Source organism: Schistocerca serialis, chromosome 3 (genome assembly GCF_023864345.2).
Source record: "Schistocerca serialis cubense isolate TAMUIC-IGC-003099 chromosome 3, iqSchSeri2.2, whole genome shotgun sequence".
NCBI lineage: Eukaryota > Metazoa > Arthropoda > Insecta > Orthoptera > Acrididae > Schistocerca > Schistocerca serialis.
Window position 1 is genome coordinate 67,079,327 of NC_064640.1, and position 27,365 is coordinate 67,106,691.

Genomic DNA, 27,365 nt, shown 5'->3' on the forward strand with positions numbered 1-27,365 from the left:
TAGGGGACTGATGACCTCAGAAGTTAAGTCCCATAGTGCTCAGAGCCATTTGAACCATTTGAAAAGTAAAATCCAAAGCAAGATGTCAATGTGGCGACCGCTACTGTCGCAGGTTCGAATCCTGACTCGGTCATGGATGTGTGTGATGTCCTTAGGTTAGTTAGGTTTAAGTAGTTCTAGGTTCTAGGGCACTGATGACCTCAGAAGTTAAGTACCATAGTGCTCAGGGCCATTTGAACCATCTGAAAAGTAAAATCCAAAGCAAGATGTCAATGTGAATGAGAATAAAATGACATAATACAGCATTTATGACAATTTCCAGAACACAGTCGAATATCCTATCGATACTATACATACATGGTAACACGTGATGAGGGAAATTGTAAACATTTATACGCATTTGAGCTGAGAATCATGGAGAAGTAGACATGGTGCTCATGTTACTGTTAAGAAGGAGGCAAGAGCAACGAAGGTGGGCACGTCAGCTTGAGGGAATATGGCGCCATGGAATATAGCAACGTAATCTGCGGGACAAGATGAGAAGATGAACCCCTTTGAAATGCCCATGAGCTACTACGTACTCTAAACACACTTTCTGGTACTGTGATGAATAGTGTGCCAGTGTCAGGTGCTAGCTGCTTCAAGTTCTTGGCACTGTGTGGGCTGCAGTTTGCATGTGCGGATGCGTGGCTGCTTGCTTTTGATTGGCTAGGGCGAGGAGAACCGACAGCAGCACCTTCGTTCGCTAGAACCATGTGGCATCGCTTCCGAAATGCTTACAGAATAACGTTGGGGCTCTCCTTTGATAACCATGCCACTCGGTGCGCTCGCCTACTGAACCGATCGACATAGCAGCCAAGAGATACAGAATAGGGCCCCTGATCTGTATCTGCTGCCCTGCACAGCAGTAGCCTGGCTGCTGCTGGAGTGAGCCCTAAAGTGGTCCACCAGAGGATGGGCACCAATTCTAGGAAGGACTTAGCAGCAGATTGGCCAAATGACCGCTCATTGCAAAGTTTGTGCAGAAAATCAGTCAGCTCCCATGCAACGCTTTTTTGAGTCGCCACGTACGTCGTGGAGACCCGAAATCATGGAGACTACATGCTGCTCCATACTGCTCTGGTGCTTGGTGTAGACCGCTCGTCACGGTAGGTACTGCCAGACTGCAAATACGTCTGCCAAAATTGATCGTTATTTTTATGGGTTAGGACTTGTTGTTGTGCTGATAAACTGCTTCCAGCCATGTTGTGAACAATAAATCTGTGGCCCTGCTATATAGAATCTCCTTGGCCTGTCCATCGAGAGCCAAGTCTTTCTGCTGCCTTGGTAGGATTACGGTGCTTGGACTGGCCTGTCCCACAATGCATAAACAGCCCTGCTGCTGTAAGCGGCATACCGACACCTTAGCACCCGCTAGCTATTTATGGCTCCTTCAGTCGCTGTGGTTCAGCTGCTGGTTTCTGCTGCATCACTCAAAACATAGAGGCGGCACTGAAGAGCCATCGCATGTTCATTTCCATCAGAAAGCTACAAAACAGTCCAGCAGGTAGATTTTAAACTTTGGGAGAATTTCCCCTTACTTTAAACATTTTCAGGTGCAATGCTGTCATCTCACAAAGGGACTTACAAAATGTGGTTGAATGGTGGAGTGGAACAGTAAGAATTTTAGTTTGATGGGAACTAGTGTTTCTGCTGTGTTGTTCAGACAAGAGCTTTAAGATCAACGAGAGGGATGAGAGAATATATACATTTGTAAGTTGCTAGAAGAGACTGAATGTGTGGAAATCTCTGCGTTCGTCTGGACGTTGTCAGGATAATTCTGCATAATTAAATGAAATATTATAAAAAATACGAACTTCGCAGGTATAGCATATGCAGGTGTTCACCATCAGCTACAAGTACTGTGAGCTTTCCTGAGAAAGACTTCACAGGATAACAACGCTGTAATAATAAATTGGAAATACCTGCGTTGGTACAAGTTTGTTTCTTATGCTAAAATGGAAGAGCTGATTATATTTTTGTGTAGACTGGAGAGATGCTGATTTCTTCTTGCGGATTGTTGCTATGTGTTCAGTCTAGTTTAGGTTTTCATTCATTACTACTCCTACACTATTTTCAAGGATAGAAATTTATATTTGTCCCATTTAGGATTAACGGTATTAGGGATCATGACATTTCGGTCTAATGAACCTAGAATAATCACAAAGGACTGTTGGGATTTGGATGGACTAAGCTTTAACCTTATATTCTGCGCGCGTTTTGATGATACACACAGGTCAGTACTGCCATTTACTTTTAAATATAAACGTATGTCATCAGAACACATATGATATTAAGAGTAGGAGAGACCTAATAACATTTGATTAACTTACAATGAAAGGGATATAGCATATAATACCGAGTCCTGGGGGATGTGTGATACTGCGTGTTTCCACTGCGACTTCGAGGTCTTGGACACATTGGTGGCGAGATGTCAGATACGAGCAAAACCATTCACTGCACTTTGAGAAAAGCATGGTGCTAAGTTTGGCAAGTAAAGTAACGAAGTCAGCGGTGTCAAAGGCTTTGCAAAAAAAATTCAGAGCTAACGATATTCGTCTCTTATCTGTCCATTGGTAGTTTCAGGTCCTCTTTTACTTCTATGTAAGCAGATGTGTTGCGCCAACGGCGTTAGCGCAATGGTAACCGGTTCCCGTCACATCACCGATGTTAAGCGCTGTCGGATGTCGGGCGTGCGTGGCTAGCCCCTGCATGGGTTATTGCCCGGGTCTACCAAGCACTATTAGCAAGTGGGGTGTAATCTTCCTTGTGAACCAATTAGGAAGGTACTTGACAGTAGCAGCGCTTCTAGTCACGAAAGTTGACAACAGCTGGGAGAGTGGTGTGCTGCCCACATGGCCCTCCATCCATATGCTCATCTAGTGACTCCTATAGGCTGAAGCTGACACGGCCTTCCGAGGCCTGTTCGGGCACAGATGATGTGCTGCGATGTTTGCGGAAGACGTATTGGTATTTGTCTAGAATGTTGGTTATGGTTAGCTGGTAGTGAACAATATACTTTAAGGCCATGGACATTGTCGGGGAAATGCAAATGGGGTTGTAATGAGAGGGTGTTACTGAGCTTTTGAAACATCTGGGTCAAATAACTTTTGCTCGTCACATAATTTCTAATTTGGGAAACAAACGAATCAAGATATTAACAAATTTTACGTATTTCCATTCATTAATGTCTTATGGTATGATTGTTTTGGGGGAGGGGGTACTCATTACTTACGAGGTGAGTAGTGATTGCGTAAAAGTGATCAGTGAGAATAATATGACCTGTTCACCCACAAACATACACTCCTGGAAATGGAAAAAAGAACACATTGACACCGGTGTGTCAGACCCACCATACTTGCTCCGGACACTGCGAGAGGGCTGTACAAGCAATGATCACACGCACGGCACAGCGGACACACCAGGAACCGCGGTGTTGGCCATCGAATGATGCTAGCTGTGCAGCATTTGTGCACCGCCGCCGTCAGTGTCAGCCAGTTTGCCGTGGCATACGGAGCTCCATCGCAGTCTTTAACACTGGTAGCATGCCGCGACAGCGTGGACGTGAACCGTATGTGCAGTTGACGGACTTTGAGCGAGGGCATATAGTGGGCATGCGGGAGGTCGGGTGGACGTACCGCCGAATTGCTCAACACGTGGGGCGTGAGGTCTCCACAGTACATCGATGTTGTCGCCAGTGGTCGGCGGAAGGTGCACGTGCCCGTCGACCTGGGACCGGACCACAGCGACGCACGGATGCACGCCAAGACCGTAGGATCCTACGCAGTGCCGTAGGGGACCGCACCGCCACTTCCCAGCAAATTAGGGACACTGTTGCTCCTGGGGTATCGGCGAGGACCATTCGCAACCGTCTCCATGAAGCTGGGCTACGGTCCCGCACACCGTTAGGCCGTCTTCCGCTCACGCCCCAACATCGTGCAGCCCGCCTCCAGTGGTGTCGCGACAGGCGTGAATGGAGGGACGAATGGAGACGTGTCGTCTTCAGCGATGAGAGTCGCTTCTGCCTTGGTGCCAATGATGGTCGTATGCGTGTTTGGCGCCGTGCAGGTGAGCGCCACAATCAGGACTGCATACGACCGAGGCACACAGGGCCAACACCCGGCATCATGGTGTGGAGAGCGATCTCCTACACTGGCCGTACACCACTGGTGATCGTCGAGGGGACACATCCAAACCGTCATCGAACCCATCGTTCTACCATTCCTAGACCGGCAAAGGAACTTGCTGTTCCAACAGGACAATGCACGTCCGCATGTATCCCGTGCCACCCAACGTGCTCTAGAAGGTGTAAGTCAACTACCCTGGCCAACAAGATCTCAGGATCTGTCCCCCATTGAGCATGTTTGGGACTGGATGAAGCGTCGTCTCACGCGGTCTGCACGTCCAGCACGAACGCTGGTCCAACTGAGGCGCCAGGTGGAAATGGCATGGCAAGCCGTTCCACAGGACTACATCCAGCATCCCTATGATCGTCTCCATGGGAGAATAGCAGCCTGCATTGCTGCGAAAGGTGGATATACACTGTACTAGTGCCGACATTGTGCAAGCTCTGTTGCCTGTGTCTATGTGCCTGTGGTTCTGTCAGTGTGATCATGTGATGTATCTGACCCCAGGAATGTGTCAATAAAGTTTCCCCTTCCTGGGACAATGAATTCACGGTGTTCTTATTTCAATTTCCAGGAGTGTATTATAGACGCCTTTTTAAGAATTTAGGAATTTTAACTGCACCTTCACAGCACATACATTCACTAGCATACTTCGTCATAAATGATCCATCACAACTGAAAAGAATACTAATGTTCACAAATACAATATTAGAAGTAAAGTATGAACTTGTTTATTCATCAATACAGCCGCAAGTCACTCAGAAAGGAGCTGAATGCGCATCCACAAATATATTTTATCATTTGATCAATAATGTCAAACTTCTGAAAAGTAACAACGGAAACTTAAACATTCTCTGAACTCATTTCCTGCAAACAATTCCTCGAATTATATAGGCAAAGGACTGAAATAATTTGTACTAAAGTTGGAAAATTTGTTTACTGTGTTGTTAAACCTGTTTTTCTATTGTAACTTTACTAGTGATAAAGATTAACGGGTTCATTTTCATTAAATTTAAGCAACTGTGCCATCTAGCGTTGTGTAAATGACCAATAAGCAGCAGCATATACAAACAAATGATGTATGCATCACTCATTCGATATCAGCGAGGGAGAAATCGGGTAACAAGTTATTAACTAATTAACCTAGATTCGAAAGGTATCCAGTATTCCCGAAAGAACTGAGTATTTGCAGGGAGTGGCTAATCGTTGATGATGATTTCTTGTCGTATTCTTTCAGCCATGGATGATTTGCACATGTGACGGCCTCACCTACGAATTGTTTCCTTCTTTTGGTGACTAGGCGAGCAATTGAAGCCTGTACGGAACCGATACGGAATTGCTGTGCGCGTTAGAAAACAACGTAACATAAAATTTCTGTAATGACTTACGCTCGTTGACCTCTTATTTCAATGCTTTGAAACCATTTGAAGATCATCGATAGATGATAGTTTTTGCAGTATGTTATGTCACGAATCACGTGGAAATCAACATCTGGCAGGAAGACCAGAAAAAAATGTTAATAGTTACACAGAATGTCCAAAAACAGAAACGATTATTTTTCAGAGATGATATTTGGTAATTGAACATGTATCAATAATTACAGATCTCTGTAGTTGTATATATACGTTTGGATGTAGCTGTATTGTGTCGATGTACTGGTGGATATTGTGTGGTATGACTCCTGTAGTTGATAGTATAATTGGTATAACGTCAGCTTTATCCTGATACCACATGTCCTTGACTTCCTCAGCCAGTTGGATGTATTTTTCAATTTTTACTCCTGTTATCTTCTGTATATTTGTTGTATTGGGTATGGATATTTCGATTAGTTGTGTTAATCTCTTCTTTTTATTGGTGAGTATGATGTCAGGTTTGTTATGTTGTGTTGTTTTATATGTTATAATGGTTCTGTTCCAGTATAATTTGTATTCATCATTTCCCAGTACATTTTGTGGTGCATACTTGTATGTGGGAACGTGTTGTTTTATTAGTTTATGTTGTATGGCGAGTTGTTGATGTATTATTTTTGCTAGATTGTCATGTCTTCTGGTGTATTCTGTATTTGCTAGTATTGTACATCCGCTTGTGGTGTGATCTGCTGTTTCTATTTGTTGTTTGCAAAGTCTGCATTTATCTGTTGTGGTATTGGGATCTTTAATAATATGCTTGCTGTAATATCTGGTGTTTATTGTTTGATCCTGTATTGCAATCATGAATCCTTCCGTCTCACTGTATATAAGGCCTTTTCTTAGCCATATGTTGGATGCGTCTTGATCGATGTGTGGCTGTGTTAGATGATACGGGTGCTTGCCATGTAGTGTTTTCATTTTCCAATTTACTTTCTTCGTATCTGTTGATGTTATATGATCTAAAGGGTTGTAGAAGTGGTTACGAAATTGCAATGGTGTAGCCGATGTATTTATATGAGTGATTGCTTTGTGTCTTTTGCTAGTTTCTGCTCGTTCTATAAAGAATTTTCTTAAATTGTCTACCTGTCCATAATGTAGCTTTTTTATGTCGATAAATCCCCTTCCTCCTTCCTTTCTGGTTAATGTGAATCTTTCTGTTGCTGGATGTATGTGATATATTCTATATTTGTGGCATTGTGATCGTGTAAGTGTATTGAGTACTTCTAGGTCTGTGTTACTCCATTTCACTACTCCAAATGAGTAGGTCAATATTGGTATAGCATAAGTATTTATAGCTTTTGTCTTGTTTCTTGCTGTCAATTCTGTTTTCAGTATTTTTGTTCGTCTTTGTCTATATTTGTCTTTTGGTTCTTCTTTAATATTTGTATTATCTATTCCTATTTTTTGTTTGTATCCTAGATATTTATAGGCATCTGTTTTTTCCATCGCTTCTCTGCAGTCGCTGTGGTTATCCAATATGTAATCTTCTTGTTTAGTGTGTTTTCCCTTGACTATGCTATTTTTCTTACATTTTATTATTATTTTTATTATTACTGCTATTACATGCGTTTTTTGCTTCTACATCCAGACGTACATTTATTTCTACACCTGAATCTGTACTTTGCATGTCACCTTACGTTGTTTTGAGGAACGTACTTCGTGGACAACTGTCACTTCCCCTCTTTCCTGTTCCCGTGGCTAACGGTTCGGGGGAAAACGACTGTTGGTAATGCCAGCGCGTGAGCTTGAATCTCTCTAATTTTACCCACAAGATGTTCTTGCAAAGGGGAAGAAATTTGTTGGTTGAGTTTTGTAGGAACGTACTCGTACGCTATCAGTGTTTAAACAACAAACCACACCCTGCGGCACGACGACTCTTTTGTAGCATCTGCCACTAGAGCTGGATCAGCATCTACGTAAATTTGTTTTGTTTTGTTATAGGGTGCAAAAACAACTAATGTAACGCGCCAATGCCAGAACCGTTGAACACTAAGAAAAATAAGGAGTTAAAAACGACTATACGTTAAGCCCAAGAGACGGAAGGAAAGACAACTAAAACAGGTACTTGGAGAAAGATACATAAAATACGCCATAGAGAAACAAAGGTCCTGAACTAAAGATTAAATTCCTTCGCCACCGCGCGGAATGGCCGCGTGGTTACAGACGTCATGTAACGGATTGCGGGGCCACTCCCGCCTGAGGTTCGAGTCCTCCCTCGGGCATGTGTGTGTGTGTGTGTTTGTTTGTGTGTGTGTGTGTGTGTGTGTGTGTGTGTGTGTGTGTTGTTCTTAGCATAAGTGAGAGTAAGTTAGTTTAAGTAGTGTGTAAGTCCAGGGGCCGATGACCTCAGCAGTTTGGTCCCTTAGGAATTCACACATATTTGAACATTTTTTGTCCTTCGCCATGTTGCCACGACGGCTAAAAAGCTAAACGCGGTCGACAGTCTGCGCATCGTTCGTTAAATCGTCCAATAACTCAGACGGCAAAGATAATAGAGAATGTAAGTGGTTAAAAAAAAGGGGCATTCCGTCAGTAAATGGTGAACTATTGGGGCAACGAGCACATAGTGGTGGGGGAGCACCACTTAACAAAAGGTGATAGCTAAAAAGACAGTGCACAATACATAACCTAGCTAAAATGATCTCCTCACGGCGAGAAGGCCAAAAGGACGTCGTCCAACCCGATGGGAGAGGCTAAATTCCCTGGAGCTTGTTCCGATGAAGGGAGGACCAGTGGTGATGCCAAAGTGACACCACCTGCTGACAGACGGCAATACAGGGATCATCGGAGGGAGTGGAAGAACTAGCAGGCCGAGGTACGAGGACTGCATTCCTGGCAACAGCGTCAGTAGCCTCGTTTCCCTTCAGAGAGAAGTGACCAGGAACCCATATGAACATCGCAGTGGCTCCATCAAGAGTGAGTAAGTGAGAGCTTTCCTGTACCCGTTGTACTAAGGGCACTGAGAGAGTCAGAGCAGATGACGCAATTGAAAAACCTGCGTCGCCGGATGTACTGCGTGGCCTGATACAGGGCGAAGAGCTCTGCTGAAAATACTGAGCAGTGTTCCGGAAGCCGATACCGAAAATCGTCGGTGCCAATGACGAACGCACACCCTACACCATGGTCAGCCCGAGAGCTATCAGTGTAAAAAATGGTACTATCGCGAAGTTTCGTGCGGAGGTCGTGAAACTTACTGCGATAGAGCGAGGCGGGAGCAGTGCCATCCGCCGCACGAAGCCAAGGTGGTGAAGGGTTCACACCCATCGGGAAAGTGGCGGGTAGCTGCAGGAGCAAGAGCCGAAAGCGAACTCCAGGAGGTAACAGAGAAGAGGGACGCGTCCCATAATGACGATCAAAGGAGTCATCGAAGAGGTGGCATAGGATGGGTGGCCAGGCATGGCAGACAATCGGCATGCGTATCCGCCGAGGAGAAAGTAACGGCGGTATAACAGCGGTAGTTCGGCTGCTTCGGCGTATAGACCCTCAACCACGCTAGTGCAAAAGGCGCCAATGGCCAAACGGATGCCATGATGGTGGATAGTACTGAGACAGCGTAAGAGGGTCGGACGTGCAAATGCATAAATGAAACACCCATAGTCTAGTTTCAAACAGACAAGGAGCAGATAAAAACGGAGGAGGGTGGTCCGATTCGCTCCCCAGGAAGTACCGCCGAGGACACGTAGGACATTTAGAGACTGCGTTCAGTGGGCGGCCAGGTAAGACCCCTGGGAGGACCAAGAAAGTTTCCTATCGAGCATGAGGCCCAGGAATTTCGTAGTTTCAGTGAACGGATGAGCAACAGACCCAAGATGTAAAGACGGTGGAAGAAACCAGTTACGTCGCCATAAATTCATACAAAACGGCTTTGTCAGTGGAAAAGTGAAATCTATTGTCGATGCTCCATGAGTAAAGACGATCGAGACATCGCTGAAGACGCCGCTGAAATCCGTGGAGAACTGCAATAGATGACAAAATCGTCAACGAAAAGGGAGCTGGAGATGCCCAGGGAGAGACAGGCCATAATAGGGTTAATGGCGACAGCCGAGAGGACGATGTTCAGGACGGAACCCTGAAGCACACCTTTTTCCTGGATAAAGGTGTCCGACAAGGCAGAACCCACACGTAGCTTGAAAACTCGGTCTTTTAAAAATTCCTGAAGGAAATGGGCATGAGGCAATGGAAGTCCCTGGTGTAGAGAGTACAGAGGATATCAGTCCTCCAGCAGGTGTCGTAGGCTTCCTCCAAATCGAAAAACACGGCCACAGTCTAGTATTTCCGCAGAAAACTATTCATGACATGGGTTGACAAAGTGACGAGATGGTCAACCGCAAAACGGCGCGTTCGAAATCCACACTGTGCAGTGGTTAGTAAATTGTGAGACTCGAGCCACCCTACCAGCCAAGCAAGAATCATATGTTTCATCACCTTGTAAACACAGCTGGTGAGAGAAATGAGCGATAACTAGAAGGAAGGTGTTTGTCCTAGCCGGGATTAGGTATGGGTATGACAACTGTTCCGCACCAGCGTCTGCGAAACGTGCCCTCTGCCCAGATGCTATTGTACGTATGAAGGAGGAACTGCTTGCCGCCAAGAGAAAGGTTCTGCAACATCTGAATGTGAACATCGTCCGGTCCTGGGGTGGAGGATCAGTGTGAAAGTATGATCTACCTCCGTCACAGTAAAGACGGCCTTCTAGCACTCATGATACTGAGAAGAGAAGGTTATCGCCTGATCCTCCTCCACTCGTTTCCGACGTTGGCAGGCAGGGTGATAGTGGGTGGAGCTCGAGGTCTCCGCAAAATAGCAGCCCAAGGTGCTGGAGATAGCAGTATGGTCCACTATGACATCTGCTACTGTCAGGTCGGAAATTGGGGAAAGGGCCTTCGTCCCAGACAGCTATCGGAAGGTGACCCATGTAACAGAAGATGGTGTCAAACTGTTAAAACAAACAGTAAAGGAAATCAAGCTAGCTTTTTTGCTATCCCAAAGAACGCGACGACACTGTGCACGCAACTGTTTGTAACGAATGCAATTGGCCGTCGTAGGATGACGGTTAAAAACGCGGAGAGTACGTCTCCAAGCGCGAATCGTGTCGCGGCGCGCCTCAGTCCACCAATGGACCACGAACGGCACGGCAAAAAGGAACTGCGAGGAATGGAACGTTCTGCGTAAGATATTCTACCTGGTTATCGCAACTGAGGAATTTTTTTTTTTGTCATGTGTTGTTACCAAGTGTACCCGCCCTTGGCGGTCTCTACTTGTTTGTCTGTGGTTAGGAAAGGTAGGTTCATCTCATTCTTTATTTACACATTCAGAAGTACTTTGGCTCTCGTTTGGGTCCTCAGTTGTTCTGTTGATTTGACCTTTCCTGTTGGGAGATTTTCGTTTTGTATATTTTGTTGTCTTGAAAGTTTTGTCTATTGCTTTCTTTGAAAATTCTTGTCCAGGCTGGTAGTCTTTCTCGTGAAATTAACTGTATTTTCCAATAATTTTTGTGGTGTTAGCCAGTAACTATTGATTTTGGGACTTTGTATTTATGCCATGGTTGTGGTTCTATTGTGGCGACGTTTCGAAGTTGAGGAGTACGTTCTCTACATGCGTCAATTTTTTGAAAGAGTTTTTCAGCGTGGTCTTGGATTTTTTCTATGATATACTTTTCATTTAGTTCTTCGTGGATTTCTGTTATCCTCTTCCAACGAGGTACCGCGAGGGACGATCTCACGCACATATTTTGTAAAATTTGCGGTTGTTTAATATTAGTTCTGCAGGTAGTTCTCCATGCTGCTGCTCCATATAAGATTGTTGGTTGCATTGTAGATTTGTATAGTTGTATTTTTGTTTTCGTATTTAATTCTCTACTTTTAAAGAAAGGTATTAGGGTGTTCATCATTTTTTGCGCTGTCCTCTTCTGTTCTGTAGCATTTTCTTTGAACGTTAGTGCTTGGTCGAGCTGTATTCCTAGAAATTTGGTCTTTGTATTCCATGGTATGTTTTGATCAGCTACTTAAAGTTGTGTTCTTAATCTTGGTTTTCTCTTTATTGTGAAGAATACTGCTGCTGTTTTTGTTGCGTTGAAGATGATTTTGTTCCGTTGTGCCCATGTTTCCATTATGTCGATTTGTCTTTGTGGTCTTGCTATTATTATATCGATGTTACGTCCAGATGTAAGGAAAGCTGTATCATCTGCATATAAGCTTAACGTTACATTCCGCAGAGCAGGCAAATCGTTGATATATAAGTTAAAGAGTGTGGGTGAAAAGACGGATCCTTGTGGAATTCCTGCTTCAGGAGTTTTGATGGGTGATCTTTTGCCTTGAATTGTGACGAAGAACTGTCTGTTTTGTGGGAATCAGACAATGATTTTTATGTAGCAGTCTGGAATGAGTGTTATCTGGTGGAGTTTGACTATTAGGTTTTCTTTCCATACTCTGCTGTAAGCTTTTGATATGTAAAAAAATACCGATGCTGTGGATTTGCTTAGGTTAAAGTTGTTCTGGACGTGTTTGGTAATTCTGATTAATTGAAGTTCTCCTGATAATTTGGAGGCGAAGCCGAATTGTTCTGGACGCATTATGTTCTCTTCTGTTAGAGTTGTACTCGTTTTAGAATTATTCTTTGGAGGACTTTTGCTAACGTGGGTAGTAAGCTTATTGGTCTGTGGTTTGTTGCGTCCGACGGGTTTTTCCCCGGATTTGGTATGGGAACAATTCTTGCTGTTTTCCATTTGTCCGGAAAGTATTCCATTATTAAACAACTGTTGATTATTCGTGTTAGTAAAAATATGGATTTCCTTGGTAAATTCTTTAAGTGGATGTTGGATATTTGGTCGGCGACTGGGGCTGTGTTTTTCGTTTTAGATATTAGTTTCTTTATTTCAGCTGGTGTTGTAAGTAATGTCTTGCTATTGAAGGTGTGTCTCGGAATTGCTGTAGAAGGTGTTGGATTCTGTCATCTCCGTTTTGTCTTTGGTTTAAATTTGGTTGTTCGTTATTCGGTAGGGACATTTGTTGGTTGTATTCTTCGGTGAAGAGTTCTGCTTTTCCCAATGTGTCGAATAGGCCCGTCAATTGCTGCGTGGGGTGTTGGTTGTTTTCTGATATTTCTAACTAATTTCCATTCATCCCTAGTGTGCAAGACGAAGGCTGCCATTTTATTTTACCATGTTTGTCGACGCCATTCTGTTACTATTTTGTGTAGTTCTCTGGATAGTTTCTTCATTTCGTGTCCGTCTCGGGGGTTGTGGAATTGTTGCCATCGTCTTTTATATCTATTTCTTTGTGTTTTAAACTCTTCTAGTAGTGATGGAAATGTATCATGGTATGGTTCTGGAACGATGGTTATTGTTGATGCTCATTTTGCAGCCGTTTAATTTTATTAGTTAGAACCTCTACTGCCATGTTCATTCAGTTTTTTCTGTATCTAAGTTCATCGTTGGTCGGATGTTGTTTAGTTATCTTTTGCATTGTTTGTACTGTTTTCGGGTCACCTGCCGGGTGCAGTCATTTTCAAACCACGATATTTTGACAGCGTTCCTTGCCGTCATCTTCAGGTGATACCTCCAGACTGAGCGTCTCCGCTGAATCTCCTCCCCTTTATACTCTGATAGCTCCCCACCCCGAGGTTGAACCCGGCGTCTCTGTTGATCAGCCCATCAGCTAAACGTATGCTAGGAACACAGACGGCACACTGAACTGAAGCAGCCTACAAAATCTGCGGTTGAGGAACATTACATGGATACTGGAGATACTATGGAGTACGCGCAAACGGAAGTTGTACGGCAGGCCTCGTCTTTTTGGGACTGTGTTCTGAAGGAGGCGATTGAAATACGTGTAGCTGATGGGCTGATCAACAGAGACGCCGGGTTCAACCTCAGCAAAGCCTGGGACCCAGCACTCAGCCAACTAAAAGCACAGCGCCGACCCAAAGCGACTTCCGCGCCCGACGGAGGCCACAGGACATCTGATGGTCCACAGTTCGCATCCAGCAGACAGCAACCCGCCCCTCCCCACCACCCCTCCACGCAGCGCCGCTTCCCATCCATCACAGCTTTGCCCAACATATGCCTGCCTAAGGAGTTTTCTTGAACTTTATCCATTTTTACTCGAAATTTTCCATCTTAGTGGCAGATGTTAGATGTCGCTGCATAGGTAAGCATAAATTTGATTCCTGTCGCACTCACTACGTTATCTTCCTAACTTCCCTTACATACCTGTTAACATCAGCAATCAGTCATGCTATGAAGGCCTTTCGATCATAGCTACTCTGTTAAATACCTCGAAAATTTGGGACCTGTTTGTAGCAAGGACGTCTGAGACGTTACCTTCATGAGACGGTTTCATTATCTAATTCTTCAAGAAAATTTTTAGACAAGCAAGAACAATATCATACGAATCCCTGTATCTGCCACCCGCGCTAATAATTTGTGTCTAATAGCTGATAAGTTGAAATCTTCCCATAATACTAAACCACGATCAGGAAATTTACACGTGACAATTTCCAAGATTTCCCTGAATTGTTCCGCCACTGCCGCTGTCACAGGGTGTCTACAGAAGCACACCTTTACCGTGTTTAATTCACATTTAACACTTATTTTCACCGAGATTAGTTAGCATTCAGAATCTGCAAGAATCTCACTAGATATTATCGTATTGTGGTGTTTGGGTTTTTGGGGTTTTCTCGACGTAATAACTGTCGAATGGCGTTGTGGAAACTGCACAATATTTCTACGACGCAGCTGCTCGTTATCTTCAGCTGTGACTATGGTGCCCAGATATATACGTTGGTTCCCTAGGACAGTGTAGGCGCCATGAGACGAGGTTGTAACCTCGTGAAATGAGGATGTTGACATCCAGAGCACCCTATAGGAGGAACGAACCGCGGGCTTCACATGCGTGGCGTGTTGAGACCTGGCCGAATTGTCCTGACTTCGATTCCCCATCGGCGTAATCTTTTTGCATTCGCTTCTCTGCGTCCGATAATGCCATGGTGTCGCCAATGCTGGGTCCCACACATTCTTCTTTTTCTTTTACCTTTGTCTATGCGGCGTCGGCATCGTTACTATTGGATTTGGCATGGTTAATTTCAGAGCTTGCCGGATGCCATTCCCGTCGCCAACTGTTACACTCCGGGGAGGAATATGAGTACCCCCAAACTATCGGCTAGCAGTATTGCCCACGTGAAAGTGTGTGAACATTTTCTAACTGTAACTGTGGCAGGACTTGGGTACCAGCCCAGTATCACATGGTCAGATGTGGAAAACCGCCTAAAAACCATATGCAGGCTCATCGTTAACCCGCCAGACGGATTCGATCTGGGGCCGGCACTCCTGTCCGAATCCCGGAAGCAGTGTGCTAACAAACGTGGGTGTGTGGGCTGGTCCTGGGTCCCATGCATTGCTCAGCTAAAATTCTGTGTGTCTATTAAGTCATTTGTTATGCTCTAGTCCTGAGATTTGGCCACGATGTATCGCCCACACGGGGAGATGCTTCAGCGCTGTGTAGTCCAAGTCCTCACAAAGGAAGCGTACTTTATTAATTAAATATAGTATTTCCGATCACAGATTATACTGAAGGTTAGATTACAAATACAGTTATGGTAATCATGGTCTGATTGCGTCAATATTTAATAGGTCAGAAAACATAAAAGACAAATTTACATAATGTTATCAATTTGCTACGGCCTTCTGCACCCAATGATGTTTTGCCTAGGTACAGGACCATTGGATGTTGGTGGCGAATTCATTTTAGTATCGGCCGATCAATTAATTTAAGAAAGCAGTCGTACACCTGACGCCACCACAGTATGTCCAATCTAACCGCAAGGGATTCTTCGCAAAACCTCCAGCGGAAAAGCCGCCGGATCGGTCAGCATTGCCTCCCTTCCCCTCGTCGGCAGCTCGTGGTCTAGGGGCTAGCGCTGACGCCTCTTGATCACGGGGGCCCGGGTTCGACTCCCAGCCGGGTTGGGGATTTCCTCTGCCCTGAGACTGAGTGTTTGTGTTGTCCTCATCATTTCATCATCTTGATCATTTGTGACAGTGGCTAGACTGGACTGTGTAAAAAAATTGGATTGTGTAAAAATTGGGATTTTGTACAGGCGCTGATGACAGCGCAGTTGAGCTTCCCACAAACCAATCATCATCACCATCCCTTCTCCTACTGACTTCCCTCCACCCAGCCGGTTTCCCTCCCCTCCCAGGTAAGATGCACTGTGTGCACTAAGGCAATAAAATCTTCTCCCTTGCCCCTAATCGGTTGCAAATTCTTGATTGAGCCCATTCAGTTGCAAATTCTTTATGAAACCCATTCAGTTGAAGATTCCTTATGAAGCCCACGCGGTCGCAAATTCTTTATGGAGCCCAGGTGGTTGGAGATCTTTGATAGGGCACTTCGTCAATGGAATCCTGTCTATCGTTGGTGTGGAAATTGCTGCCATTTTTAATTAACATGAACTGGCTTCCCTTACTTTGGAATAGTCGGGTGTAAAATTAAATTGGTAGAATTTCTTTCAATCTGCAAGACTATTCACGGACCCTCATCGCTTGCTGTAATTACGTGAGCGAGCAGTTTGCACCGCAAGCTGTCTGCACCACGCACCCTCCGAGAGGTGGGAATTGCTACGCTGTCGCCCTTTTTGGTCATATCTCGCGTCTCTCATGGCCAAGTACTATGCCTAGTGTACGTTACTTCTGATAGATTCTCACATTTCACCTCTCTCTGGGCTGGACGATCTACAGCGTGGTTGTAATTAAGTTTTCGCTAGTTGAGCCAGTGTGACACTATTTACCCTATAGGTACATAACTTTATAGAAATGATGTTCAGAATGTGCGCTGCATGATTTGTGTTATTAGTAACGTTTTGGACCTGAACCCATAGGACCAAGCTCACGTTGCATGGACAGCACTCGTTACTCGGATCTGCTTAGCCAACATGTGATCTCTTCTCTACGAGAGGGAGGTGTTTTCGACTCATTTGCTTTGATGCACGATGGAGCTCCACCTCACGTTGCTATTGGGTCACTCGGTTACTCCGTAATACGAGGGTTGGAACTTTAATAGTGGCAACTATTTATTTACAGCTCGTACAAAATAGATACGTGTTTCAAAGTGTTACTCACCTTCAGAGTAGTCACCAGCATTGTGTATAACCCGTTGCCAGCGATGTGGAAGTCGTAGGACACTTTTAGCAGTGCCAGTTGTGTTGACAGTTCGACCGGTGCGGTCTACTGCCCGACGAATTTGTAGCAGTTCTAAATCGAATGCCGTGAAATGTTTCCCTCAGTTTAGAAATCGAGTTGAACTCACGAGAGCTTAAGTCAGGGGAGTGCAGTAGGTGGTATAGCACTTAGCAGCCCCATCAGTCAAACAAATCAGTAACGGCTTGCACTGTACGTGCTTGAGTATTGTCCTGCAAAATGATGGTCAGGTCCTGCAGAAAGTGTCATCACTTCTGTCTCTATGCTGTTCATTTTTGAAACACAACCTACGACCAGATTAGAGACAGAAGTGGTGACACTTTCTTGAGGACCTGACTATCATTTTGCAGGACAATGCTCAAGCACATACAATGCAAGCTGTTACTGATTTGTTTGACTGATGGGGCTGCTAAGTGCTATACCACCCACTGCACCCCCCTGACTTAAGCCCTCATAAGTTCAACTCGATTTCTAAACTGAAGGAAACACTTCACGGCCTTTGCTTCAGAACTGCTACAAATTCGTCGGGCAATAGACGGCGCCGCTCGAACTGTCAACACAACTGGCACTGCTAAGAGTATCCTACGACTTCCACATCGCTGGCAACGAGTTATACACAATGCTGGTGACTACCTTGAAGGTGAGTAAAACTTTGAAACACGTATCTATTTTGTACGAGCTGTAAATAAATAGTTTCCACTATTAAAGTTCCAACCCTCATACATTTGGAGAAAACCGAATCATTTGCCGATCGTTACAAACTGCGTGTTCACGAAGATCACCAGATTTGAACCCGTGTGACCTCTGGCTGTGGCGTTACTTTTAGGACAGAGTTTATCAATGGGACACTAACACACGTTAAGGTTGAGATGACTTGGAGGTAGTCAACATCCCACCAAAGATGTTATGGGCAGCGGTAGAGCTGTCTCTAGTACAGTTACTTCTCTTCCTCATAACCTTACAAATATTTTCACAAAGTCACATTGTCCTATGATCATTCGTTTTTCATGATGGCCCTCTCAAGCAGTAACAGTTTAATTATAACCCACCCTTGTTTAATTTCTTGTTCAATTGTTTTTTACTTACGACTAGTCTTTCCTACAGAGGATTGGTTATCCGACAAGTAATCCAGAATTATTGATGTATGACATCCCATCCTGTAAGAAGGCTACTTCTAATTTAAATGTATTTCTAAGAATTCTATTTGTAATTATTCCATTAAGTAACTGCTCTCCTGATATTGGTTTGTAGCCTTCCCATTTTCCCTTTTCAAATCACTCATTCTACCTTAGATTCACCATCCATAGTCAGGGGACAGAAGACCTGCAGGTAAGATTTCTTTTCCCTGCTGATCAGGAAGTGATCTCATAGAGGACAGCCAATTAGATGTAATTAATCTCATCTTATATCTTTTATTACATTCACCACACGCTACAGTATGTATTTAGACCGCTTCTTTGATGAATGAATCCCAGTAGGTGGAGGCGAAGGAGAGGCTCTACGTCTCCCGTAGTTGATGCCGTGTCCAGTATCGAGACAGTGGTCAGTAGCAGAAGAGTTTTCTCGCTGGCCTGCTGGTGTGGTGTCTATGTGCATCGCATCTGTCACGTCTTGCGACACACCTGGCCGATGTACAATTTCTCACACTGACACGGGATTTTGTATATTCACAGTCTTCTTAGATCTCTTCTTTCACGGAATCCAGTATCGTTTGCACTTGCGCCGAAGGACGCAAGACACATTTCATAATGTGTTTCTTGAAGGGACATTCTGGAGAACACATCTCCAACATAAGGGAGGAAAAACCATCGTAGTGAAGTTCTTGGTATCTTCTGGTTGGTCGTGATGTTTCACACATGCTTGTCAAAATTCATGGTGAACTTACTTCTGGGAGTAGTTGTTCAGTGTAAATACAGAACTGCAATGGTTAAGCTCAGCTGACAAATTCTTTGATATACCTCCAGCTACATGAACCAGAGTTCATATTTCGCCGCTATGTTGAGATGGATGATGAGACCTTGTAACTTGTAAATACAGGTCGTTGTGTGTTCCTATACGAAACACACTGTGACTCAAGGCACCTGTAACATCTTGTAAAGAGAGGTTTCCACTTTTCTACACTTTCCGTCGCAAAAGTGCTAGGAACACCTGTTTTTTGTTCATAATTTGGGAGGTAGAATAAAAAGTACACCGGTATGAGCACATGTATTTAGATATGTGTAATGCCGTCTTCCAGTTTATTTCTTATAAATTCCAAATGTATCATCAAAGGTTCATCTGTGAAAAAAGAGATTACATCGAAACTCATTTGGTTTCAAGACCAAATGCTTGAGGCACAATATAAAGTCTGTAGAATTTCAAATGTAGTTTCCACATCTCCCAACCAAAGGGCTCAAAAGAGACGCCGAATGTTTTGCTAGTTAGTATGTTGAGATTCAAATATTGGTAAGTGTGAAGCGAAACATGGTCTTTATATATATTTGGTAGGCCATGAAGTCTCGGTGGAAACGGTGGTTGTACGCATAAGCTCTTTTTCTGATGGTTAGTAAAGTGGGTGGAGCGTTGGAGAGTGATGTACGAGTATTCCGTTGTGCTGTATCCGTAGGATCCATTCTGGAGACGACGATGCGCTAAGTCCTGCAATAAATCAGTCATAGTGTCAAAAATAAGGTATCACAGACAGAAGAGCAGCGGCGTTGCCCTAGTCAGCAAATAAAATTTCTGTATATGTGTCTTCTCTTAAAGATCGAAATGTTTTCTTCTCCTGAGTAATGGCGTTCTGCTTAGGTGTTGGCATCCTTCCCGTGCAAGTCTCTTGCCTTATTTCTTCAGCTGTCTCACTTGGAAATTTTAAAACACTCTGCTGTGTGCCACTAATAAAGTCTCTATTGGGCAAGATCTTAGGAGAGGGCTAGAGTTCTAGTCCCTTCTCCAACACTGTTATCGTGGCATCACCTAGTGGTTAATCTATAAATTAAACGCAACTTGTCTGCATGATTTATCTTATTGAGAAGGTGGACGTGTAAGACAATGGAACTTGAAATTTTATGCAGCACGTCCAGCTGCCGCGTCCAATCTGAAATCGACGTAGTAACACCGTTCACTCACTACCAGGAACCCTCTGATGAATGTGACCCGATATTCAGATGAATGGAAGGACTTCTCGAGAGTCTATGTAATTCTTGCCTTGTAGAACGGATTCTCTCTTTCACCAACGCCCTGCTGGCTTGTTGTTTAATTCTGCTAGCGTCAGAAAATTCTATTTATATACTGATTGAATAGGAAAGCATAGGTGCCATATGGCAGGACTATAACTTCACCGCTGAGGACTGATATCCATAGCCTCTTTATGAAAAAGCAAGTCATGTACTCCGCACGCGCGGCTCGGAGAAGCCTGGCCATAAGCCGTCAACCCCAACGCAGGCGCTGGCAAGATGTTGGTAACCGACCTAGCTGCCTTGGTTACAATCACCCATTGGCGTGATCTCGTACAATTCATTAATCCGCGATCGACTACCCATCAAGTCATTTGCTGTATTTCGACCACTTCCATAACAAAGGAATCCCAGGAGGTGTAGGCGGACAAGACGATCTTAATATCGCCCTAGTTCATGCCCTGTCCGTTATCAAGACAGTGGTCGGCAACAGGAGATTTTTCTGGATGACAAAGTCTGGTATGACGGCTATGTGAATCGCATCTGTCACGTCTGGTTACTTCTTAAACCTAGGTTGTCTTTTACGAAAACCACAATCGTTTGCATTCGCGCCGGAGGACGCAAGAAACATTTTATTCTGCGTTTTTTGAAGAGATAGCTGATGTTGAAGGAGAGAGCGTCAACACAAGGCAAGAAACCATATTCTAGCTGCTCGTCATGTTTAAAGCGTGCTGGTCGTAATACATGACGAGTCTGCTTCTAAACACAGAGCGCAGATGGCTAATGTCGGGTGACAAGATTTCTGCATCTGAGATAGTACGAGCTATCATTGAACCACTCATTCTTCCCACGATCAATGTTCGAGTAGAACTAAAAGAAGCTCTAACAAAAGGTACACTGGGAAGTACCCTCAGCCATGCACTTCACAGTCGCTTTTAGATTATAGATATAGATTAAGAGAAGCGTGATCAGTGCTGGGAAAGATGCTACAAAACGCTAACTCAGGCTTCATCATGCATGTACGGCTATTAGGCTTTACCTTTTCAGCCAGCCTGTTGAAAATGAGAATAGTATCTGAAACCAGGTACTACGCGTCATTCGTGGCTACATGAGCCACAAATTACAGCCTGCTACACCCAGTGCACTCACTAGCCTTGGATCTCCCAATGAGCCGTAAGCCCACACTCTGTTCCAGTCACAAGGGACGAAGTGCTCCGTGTCGGCTCATATGTGCTCTCCGCAGTAGAAAAAACCTTAAACACGTCCTTAAGGCGTAAAAGACATCCATGGTGCCAGAGACTCGAGTTGGAGCTACTGTTCGCTATTCTTCCTGAGGTGAGTGCGCAGCGTCTAGATTAGGTTATCGGAAAGAGTTGCGACATAGGGGTTCCCAGGCGACGCCAGAGGTGTCAGAAGTGCCGTAAGTCTCGCTGCAGCTGCCTCAACGCCACCACGATCCCAGGTCAGCACCCTGCAGCCTGTCGGCTCTAGATAACGAATTCTGACGGTTTCTGAACGGTGGCCAGTCCCCATGCACCCGTACACAACAGGTCCAGTCCCTATCTAACTTATCCTACGTTTAACTAAACATGTGCTATGCTACTACCCGAAGCTGTCTCTGTGTAAAATCTACGTACTGCTACTACCCTTTTTCTGGCTGTCATTGCACTAAAAAGTCAGCTCATGCGACACAAATGCTCCAAGATAAACAAACACTTGGACTCAAGACAGATAATTTTTAACTGAAAAGTACATATTTCAGTAGATTCCTTCTAAAAATTAGAGTTTTCATCTTTGCTGACGACACTAAAATTTTTCAGGAAATAATGTTACAATCTAGATCCATATTGAGGAAAAAGTCGAAAGCCTAACAAACTTAATTTATTATAGTTAACGCCAAGCACTATTGAAATTAGAATAAACCATTACATATTTCACTTAGAAGTCAATATTTACGTAAACGTACCGGCTGTGGGAGGGAAGTTGCGTGGCATCGGAGGATCGTCCTTTTGCTTGCGGAATAGCTTCATAATTCTCTCCACTTCGCGCTCGCAGTATTTGATGACTCGCTCGTACTTGTCATCCATCTTTGTCAAGGGGATCTTTTCGCTCACCTGCGAACAGTATAAAAGAGATGCCTCTTATTTTGTGCGTACTTCTACCGTCAAAAGCAAAGGTCATAATACCCTTTAAACTGTATGTCGTCCTTAACGAGCAATAATAATAGCATAAAAATGCAGCAAATGAGGCAGGCGAAAGGGAATACAAACGTCTAAAATGAGATTGACAGGAAATGCAAAATGGCTTATCAGGAATGGATACAGGACAAGAGTACGGATACAGAAGCATTTTCCTGGAGAAAAGAAAAGCAACTTTATGAATATCAAAAGATCATATGCAAAACCAGTAACAAGCCAAGAAGGAAAAGCTGAAAGATGGAAGGAGTATTGGGAAGGGCTATATGAGGGACATGTACTTGAAGGCAATATTATAGAAAGAAAAAAAGACGTAGATAACGATGAGACAGGAGATATGATACAGCGAGAAGAATTTGACAGAACACTGAAAGACGTAACTGGAAATAAAGCTCCTGGAGTAGACGACATTCCTTCAGAACTACTGTTAGCCTCGGGAGAGCCAGCCACGACTGCACTATTTCCCCTGCAGTCTCGGATAATTACATAGAGCTTAAGAAGAAGGTGAAAATTACAATTCCAAAGAAGGCAGGTGTTGACTGGTGTGAATATTACCAAATTATTAGTTTAATAACTCATGTTTGTAAAATACTGACACCAATTCTTTATATAACAATGAAATAACGGTTAGAAGCCGATCTCGGAAAAGACAGTCTGGATTCCGTAAAAATTTAAGAACACACGAAGCAATAGTGACCCTGCGACATGTCTTAGAAGCTAGGTCAAGGAAAGACAAACCTACGTTCATAGCTTTTTTAGATTTGGAGCAAGCTTTTAACAATGTCGACTGGAATACACTCTTTGGAATTCAGAAGATAGCGGGGCTAAAATACAGGAAGATAAATGTAATATACAACTTGAACAGAAACCAGACGGCAGCTATAAGAGTCGAGGAGCATGGAAGGGAAGAAATGGTTGACAAAGATGTGAGACAGGATTATTGCCTATCCCGAAGTTATTGAACCTGTACACTGAGCAAGCAGTAAAGGTAACAAAAGAAAAATTTGGAGTATGAACTAAAAGTCTAGGGAGATGGAAGAAAACTTTCAGGTTTGCCGATGTCATTGTAACTCTGTCAGAAACAGCAAAGTACTTCGAAAAGTAGACGAACGTAATGGACTATGTCTTGAAAGGAGGATACAAAATTACTGTCAACAAAAGCAAAACAACGGTAATGGAATGTAGTAGAATTAAATCAGATTATGCTGAGGCAATTAGATTAGGAAACGAGACTGTAAAAGCAGTAGATGAGTTTTGCTATTTGGGCAGTAAAATAACTGATGATGGCCAAAGTATAGAGGATATAAAATGTAGACTGGCAATGGCAAGAAAATTGTGTCTGAAGATGAGAAATTCGTTTGCTATGAATATAGATTTGAGTGTCAGGAAGTCTTTTCTGAAGACGTTGGTGTAGAGTGTTGTCTTTTATGGAAGTGAGAAGTGAACGATAAACAGCCGAGACAAGAAGGGAATAGAAGCTTTTGATATGTGGTTTTACAGAAAAATGATGAAGGTTAGATGGGTAGATCATGTAACCAATGAGAGAAGAAAAGAAATTTGTAGCATAACTTGACTAAGAAAAGGGTGTCACGGAATCCGATATTGAGAGATGAAATCGGCATTAAATTCACGACGTATCTAGGAGCTGCCTTCAGAAGTCAACGGATGCATGGCGTAATGGTTCACTCAGTGGCGGCCTGGCGCTGAACCGACCACAGACTACACAAACATGCAGAGGGCAGCGTCCACTGAGTGCATGACTCCGGTCCCGTAAGAGCGGAGGATGCGCCTCTTAATCTGCCCCAAAAATGACTCCTACATACGTCAGACGGAATCTTCCAGAAAGTGGTATGTGTTACGAGGGTTATTCGGAAAGTAAGCAGCGATAGGTCGCGAAATGGAAATCACAGTGAAAGTCAAAACTGTTTTATTTGCAATAGTTAGTTACAACTTCCAGCTAATTATCTCCATAGCCGCCGATCCGACTTAGACGTTTGTCGCAGCGTTTAACAACTTTCCAATACCCTCGTTATAGAAGGCAGCCACCAGTGCTTTCCGCCAATTCTCTACGCTGACCTACAGCTCGTTGTCTCTGCCAAAATGTTGTCTTCATATCCAGCAGTTCGTGTGAGCAGAGATGAAACTCAGAGGGGGAAATTACGGGCTGTATTGTGGGTAATCAAACATTTACAATTGAAAACGACGCAAGAGCAGCTTCATTGCACCTGCAGAAAGCGGCTGAGAATTGTCTTGAAGAAGAAACCGCACGACAGTTATGTAATCTTGGCTGCATAGCTACAAGCGAAATTTCTCACCAGGCCCTCGTACTTGGCGGGAGACACTACTGTTCTAGGTATCTTTATGTGTCCTTGTGTGCTCAGAACTAAAAGGAACGACGTAACACGATCGACAGGCATACTAGAGACACTGCCCAACACTGATGTTGCTGAACGTAGCTGCTTTGTTAGTTTTTCATTATTTCTGTCCCAAGACATCTGTTCTATAGCGTTTTTATAGCGCTATTGTCCACTAAGCTAACCGTTTCTTCAGTACTCTCAACCATGCGCTTCGACTACGTTGATGCGCCGTGGGGCTCGAGCACCCACATACATAATCTTGTGGGCGCGCCGCACCCGCAAAATTTTTAATTTGGTAAAAAAAATAGTTCTCACTTGATATTATCAAAAAGTAATGAACTATTAAAACACTGAGATGCAAGCTAAAATTTCTGACCTCTAAAACATGTATGTTCATTTCAGATGTCTTTACGCAAAGGCAACCAAGCAGCACACTCCGCCGCTCCTTAACTTATGGTTCAAATAGCTCTGAGCACTAAGGGACTTAACAGCTGAGGTCATCAGTCCCCCAGAGCTTAGAACTACTTAAACGTAACTAACCTAAGGACATCACACACATCCATGCCCGAGGCAGGATTCGAACCTGCGACCGTAGTGGTCGCGCGGTTGCAGACCGTAGCGCCTTTAACCGCTTGGCCACCCCGGCCGGCGTTCCTTAACTCTCTCGGGCCAAGTCAAGGGCACTCCCCGGAGTAACAGTCGCACTATACTGTAATTGGAGTCCCATATTTCCGGCTTGCTTTCATGTTTCCTTACAAGTGACACGCTTCAGTACGCCCACTCCATTTGTCAACAATTGTTTTATAATATCTGCTTGTCAATACTGAGCAATAATAATGAGTAATCTGAGGTATAAGGAAGCCGATTGTTACAGACTACCTCAATAGTTATTTTTTTAAACACAACAACGGTGTGGTTTACGATTTCAATGAATATGTTTTCACGTAATCTGGATTGTTATTGTTTTGTTTGTGTAGACAATGGCTTGAAGGACACGGGAGCTGATATTGTAGACTGAAGGGGTGTTACCGCAGTTACCATCTTAATAACAAGTACAAAGAAGTGGGTCTACTGGCGGGATGCGTGGAACAAAAGCTCTTAGCCGGGCAATAATTTTCGCAGTTTTCAAACGCTGCGCCATTTCTGGACGCATGTGGAAAGCTGGAACACAATATTGCGCATTGCTTCTATACAAACTTTCGAATTCGAACAGTTTCGAAGTCGCTATGGATAAGTTCGTCAAACGTTTGTCGTCGTCATAACAGGTGGATATTACTAACACCGACAATAGTGAAAAGCACGTTGAACCAAAAAGTAAGGAACGTGAGAATGTGTCTTCTGTCAGTTTCTGTAGTACATCAGCCAGAAGTGTCAAGAGACCGTCAGGCAGGTCATACCATGAAGGATGTTGAAACACATTTCCTTGGATTTATTATGACAAATATTTGGACAAAGTGTTCTGTAGTGTGTGCAAAAACGCTTTTGGTTCTAGTATAGCACTTCCGTAGGCAACTGCTATTTCTGCAGCCAGGTATTCGTGTAATTCATTTGTTCGAAATTGATTTTCCCAATGGCAAAAGGCAACTAAACGTTTCAGTGGTCATATAAAATGTACACTTCACCGTTACTCCGTGACTGCTCTGGTAACTACGGAACAGGGTACCAATCTGTCATCCCTTACCTCAACATATAAATCATATGATATGAACCCGAGTTTGATATCATTTCTGTTGTTTTTGAGTCAGCTGTGTTACCGACTGAGCCAGGGCAGTGTCAACGTATGCTTATAGAATCGGTGTATTTTACTTTATCACTCCACAGATCTTCATGGAACAGGCAGTGTTCATATAATATTATAAATGAAAGGAAATCGCTGTAAAAAATATCGAGCCTATCCAGAAAACATATACTACATTCCGCCATTGACATGTACCCACAGAAATGTTGGTTAGTCGGCGCCCTTGCTTGTGCAATCTTATAGGCAACGGGTTCTTAAGTCCTAGATATGCCAGGCTCCCCTTGCACTTTTTCCTTGATAGTGTCCTTGAAATTCAACCATTTCGCTGCAGTCGCAGATCAGCTGCAGACACCGATTATTGGCAATACTTATTAAATAGGCGGTGCGGGTATCCCACATCATCCCCTAAGCTCCCCGGAGTATGGGACCTCATCATCATTAAAGACACAATTTAGATAGCTAATGACCGGAGCGGACACTGGATGAGATTTAATGTACCGAGCTGTCGCTGATCCCGTAATATTTGATGTGGAGGTAGGTTGATGACATGAATAAGGCAGAAAAAGGGCCTTGTGATTCGCCCAGCGTCATGCCAGACTTTGCCTGACAAAACGCGTGAATGCCGTAGGCAATAAATGTTTTCCGAATCGGTTCCACTTCTGTAAATGCTCTGTTTACCTGAGTTGATTGCGCCGGTTACATTTTCCTTGAAATCAACTAAAGGTAAATCACTATAGAGTGCGCAGTTACACCTCACATTACTACTTCCAGATGGTACGGCATATAGGAAGAATGACTTCAGTAACATAGGGACAAACGATCACCATGATAAAATAAGGGAAATCAGAGCTCGTACGGCCGGCCGCTGTGGCCGAGCGCTTTTAGGCGCTTCAGTCCGGAACCGGGCTGCTGCGACGGTCGCAGGTTCGAGTCCTGCCTTGGGCATGGATGTGTGTGATGTCCTTAGGTTAGTTAGGTTTGAGTAGTTCTAAGTCTAGGGGACTGATGACCTCAGATGTTAAGTCCCATAGTGCTTAGAGCCATTTGAACCATTTTTGAGAGCTCATACGGAAATGCTTTCCGCGCGCTATACGAGATTGGAATAACAGAGAGTTGTGAAGGTGGTTCGTTGCACTCTCTGCCAGACACTT

General features: G+C 44.0%; 1 protein-coding gene across 1 annotated transcript in view; it reads right to left on the reverse strand.

The window, feature by feature from the left end:
* The window catches only part of LOC126471528 (dynein axonemal heavy chain 5), a 1,073,018-nt gene that overhangs the window by 735,974 nt on the left and 309,679 nt on the right, over positions 1 to 27,365 (reverse strand). Inside the window, exon 14 of the mRNA XM_050099754.1 lies at positions 21,891 to 22,038. Coding sequence (XP_049955711.1) covers positions 21,891 to 22,038 — 148 coding nt within the window. The remainder of the gene's footprint in view (positions 1 to 21,890; positions 22,039 to 27,365) is intronic.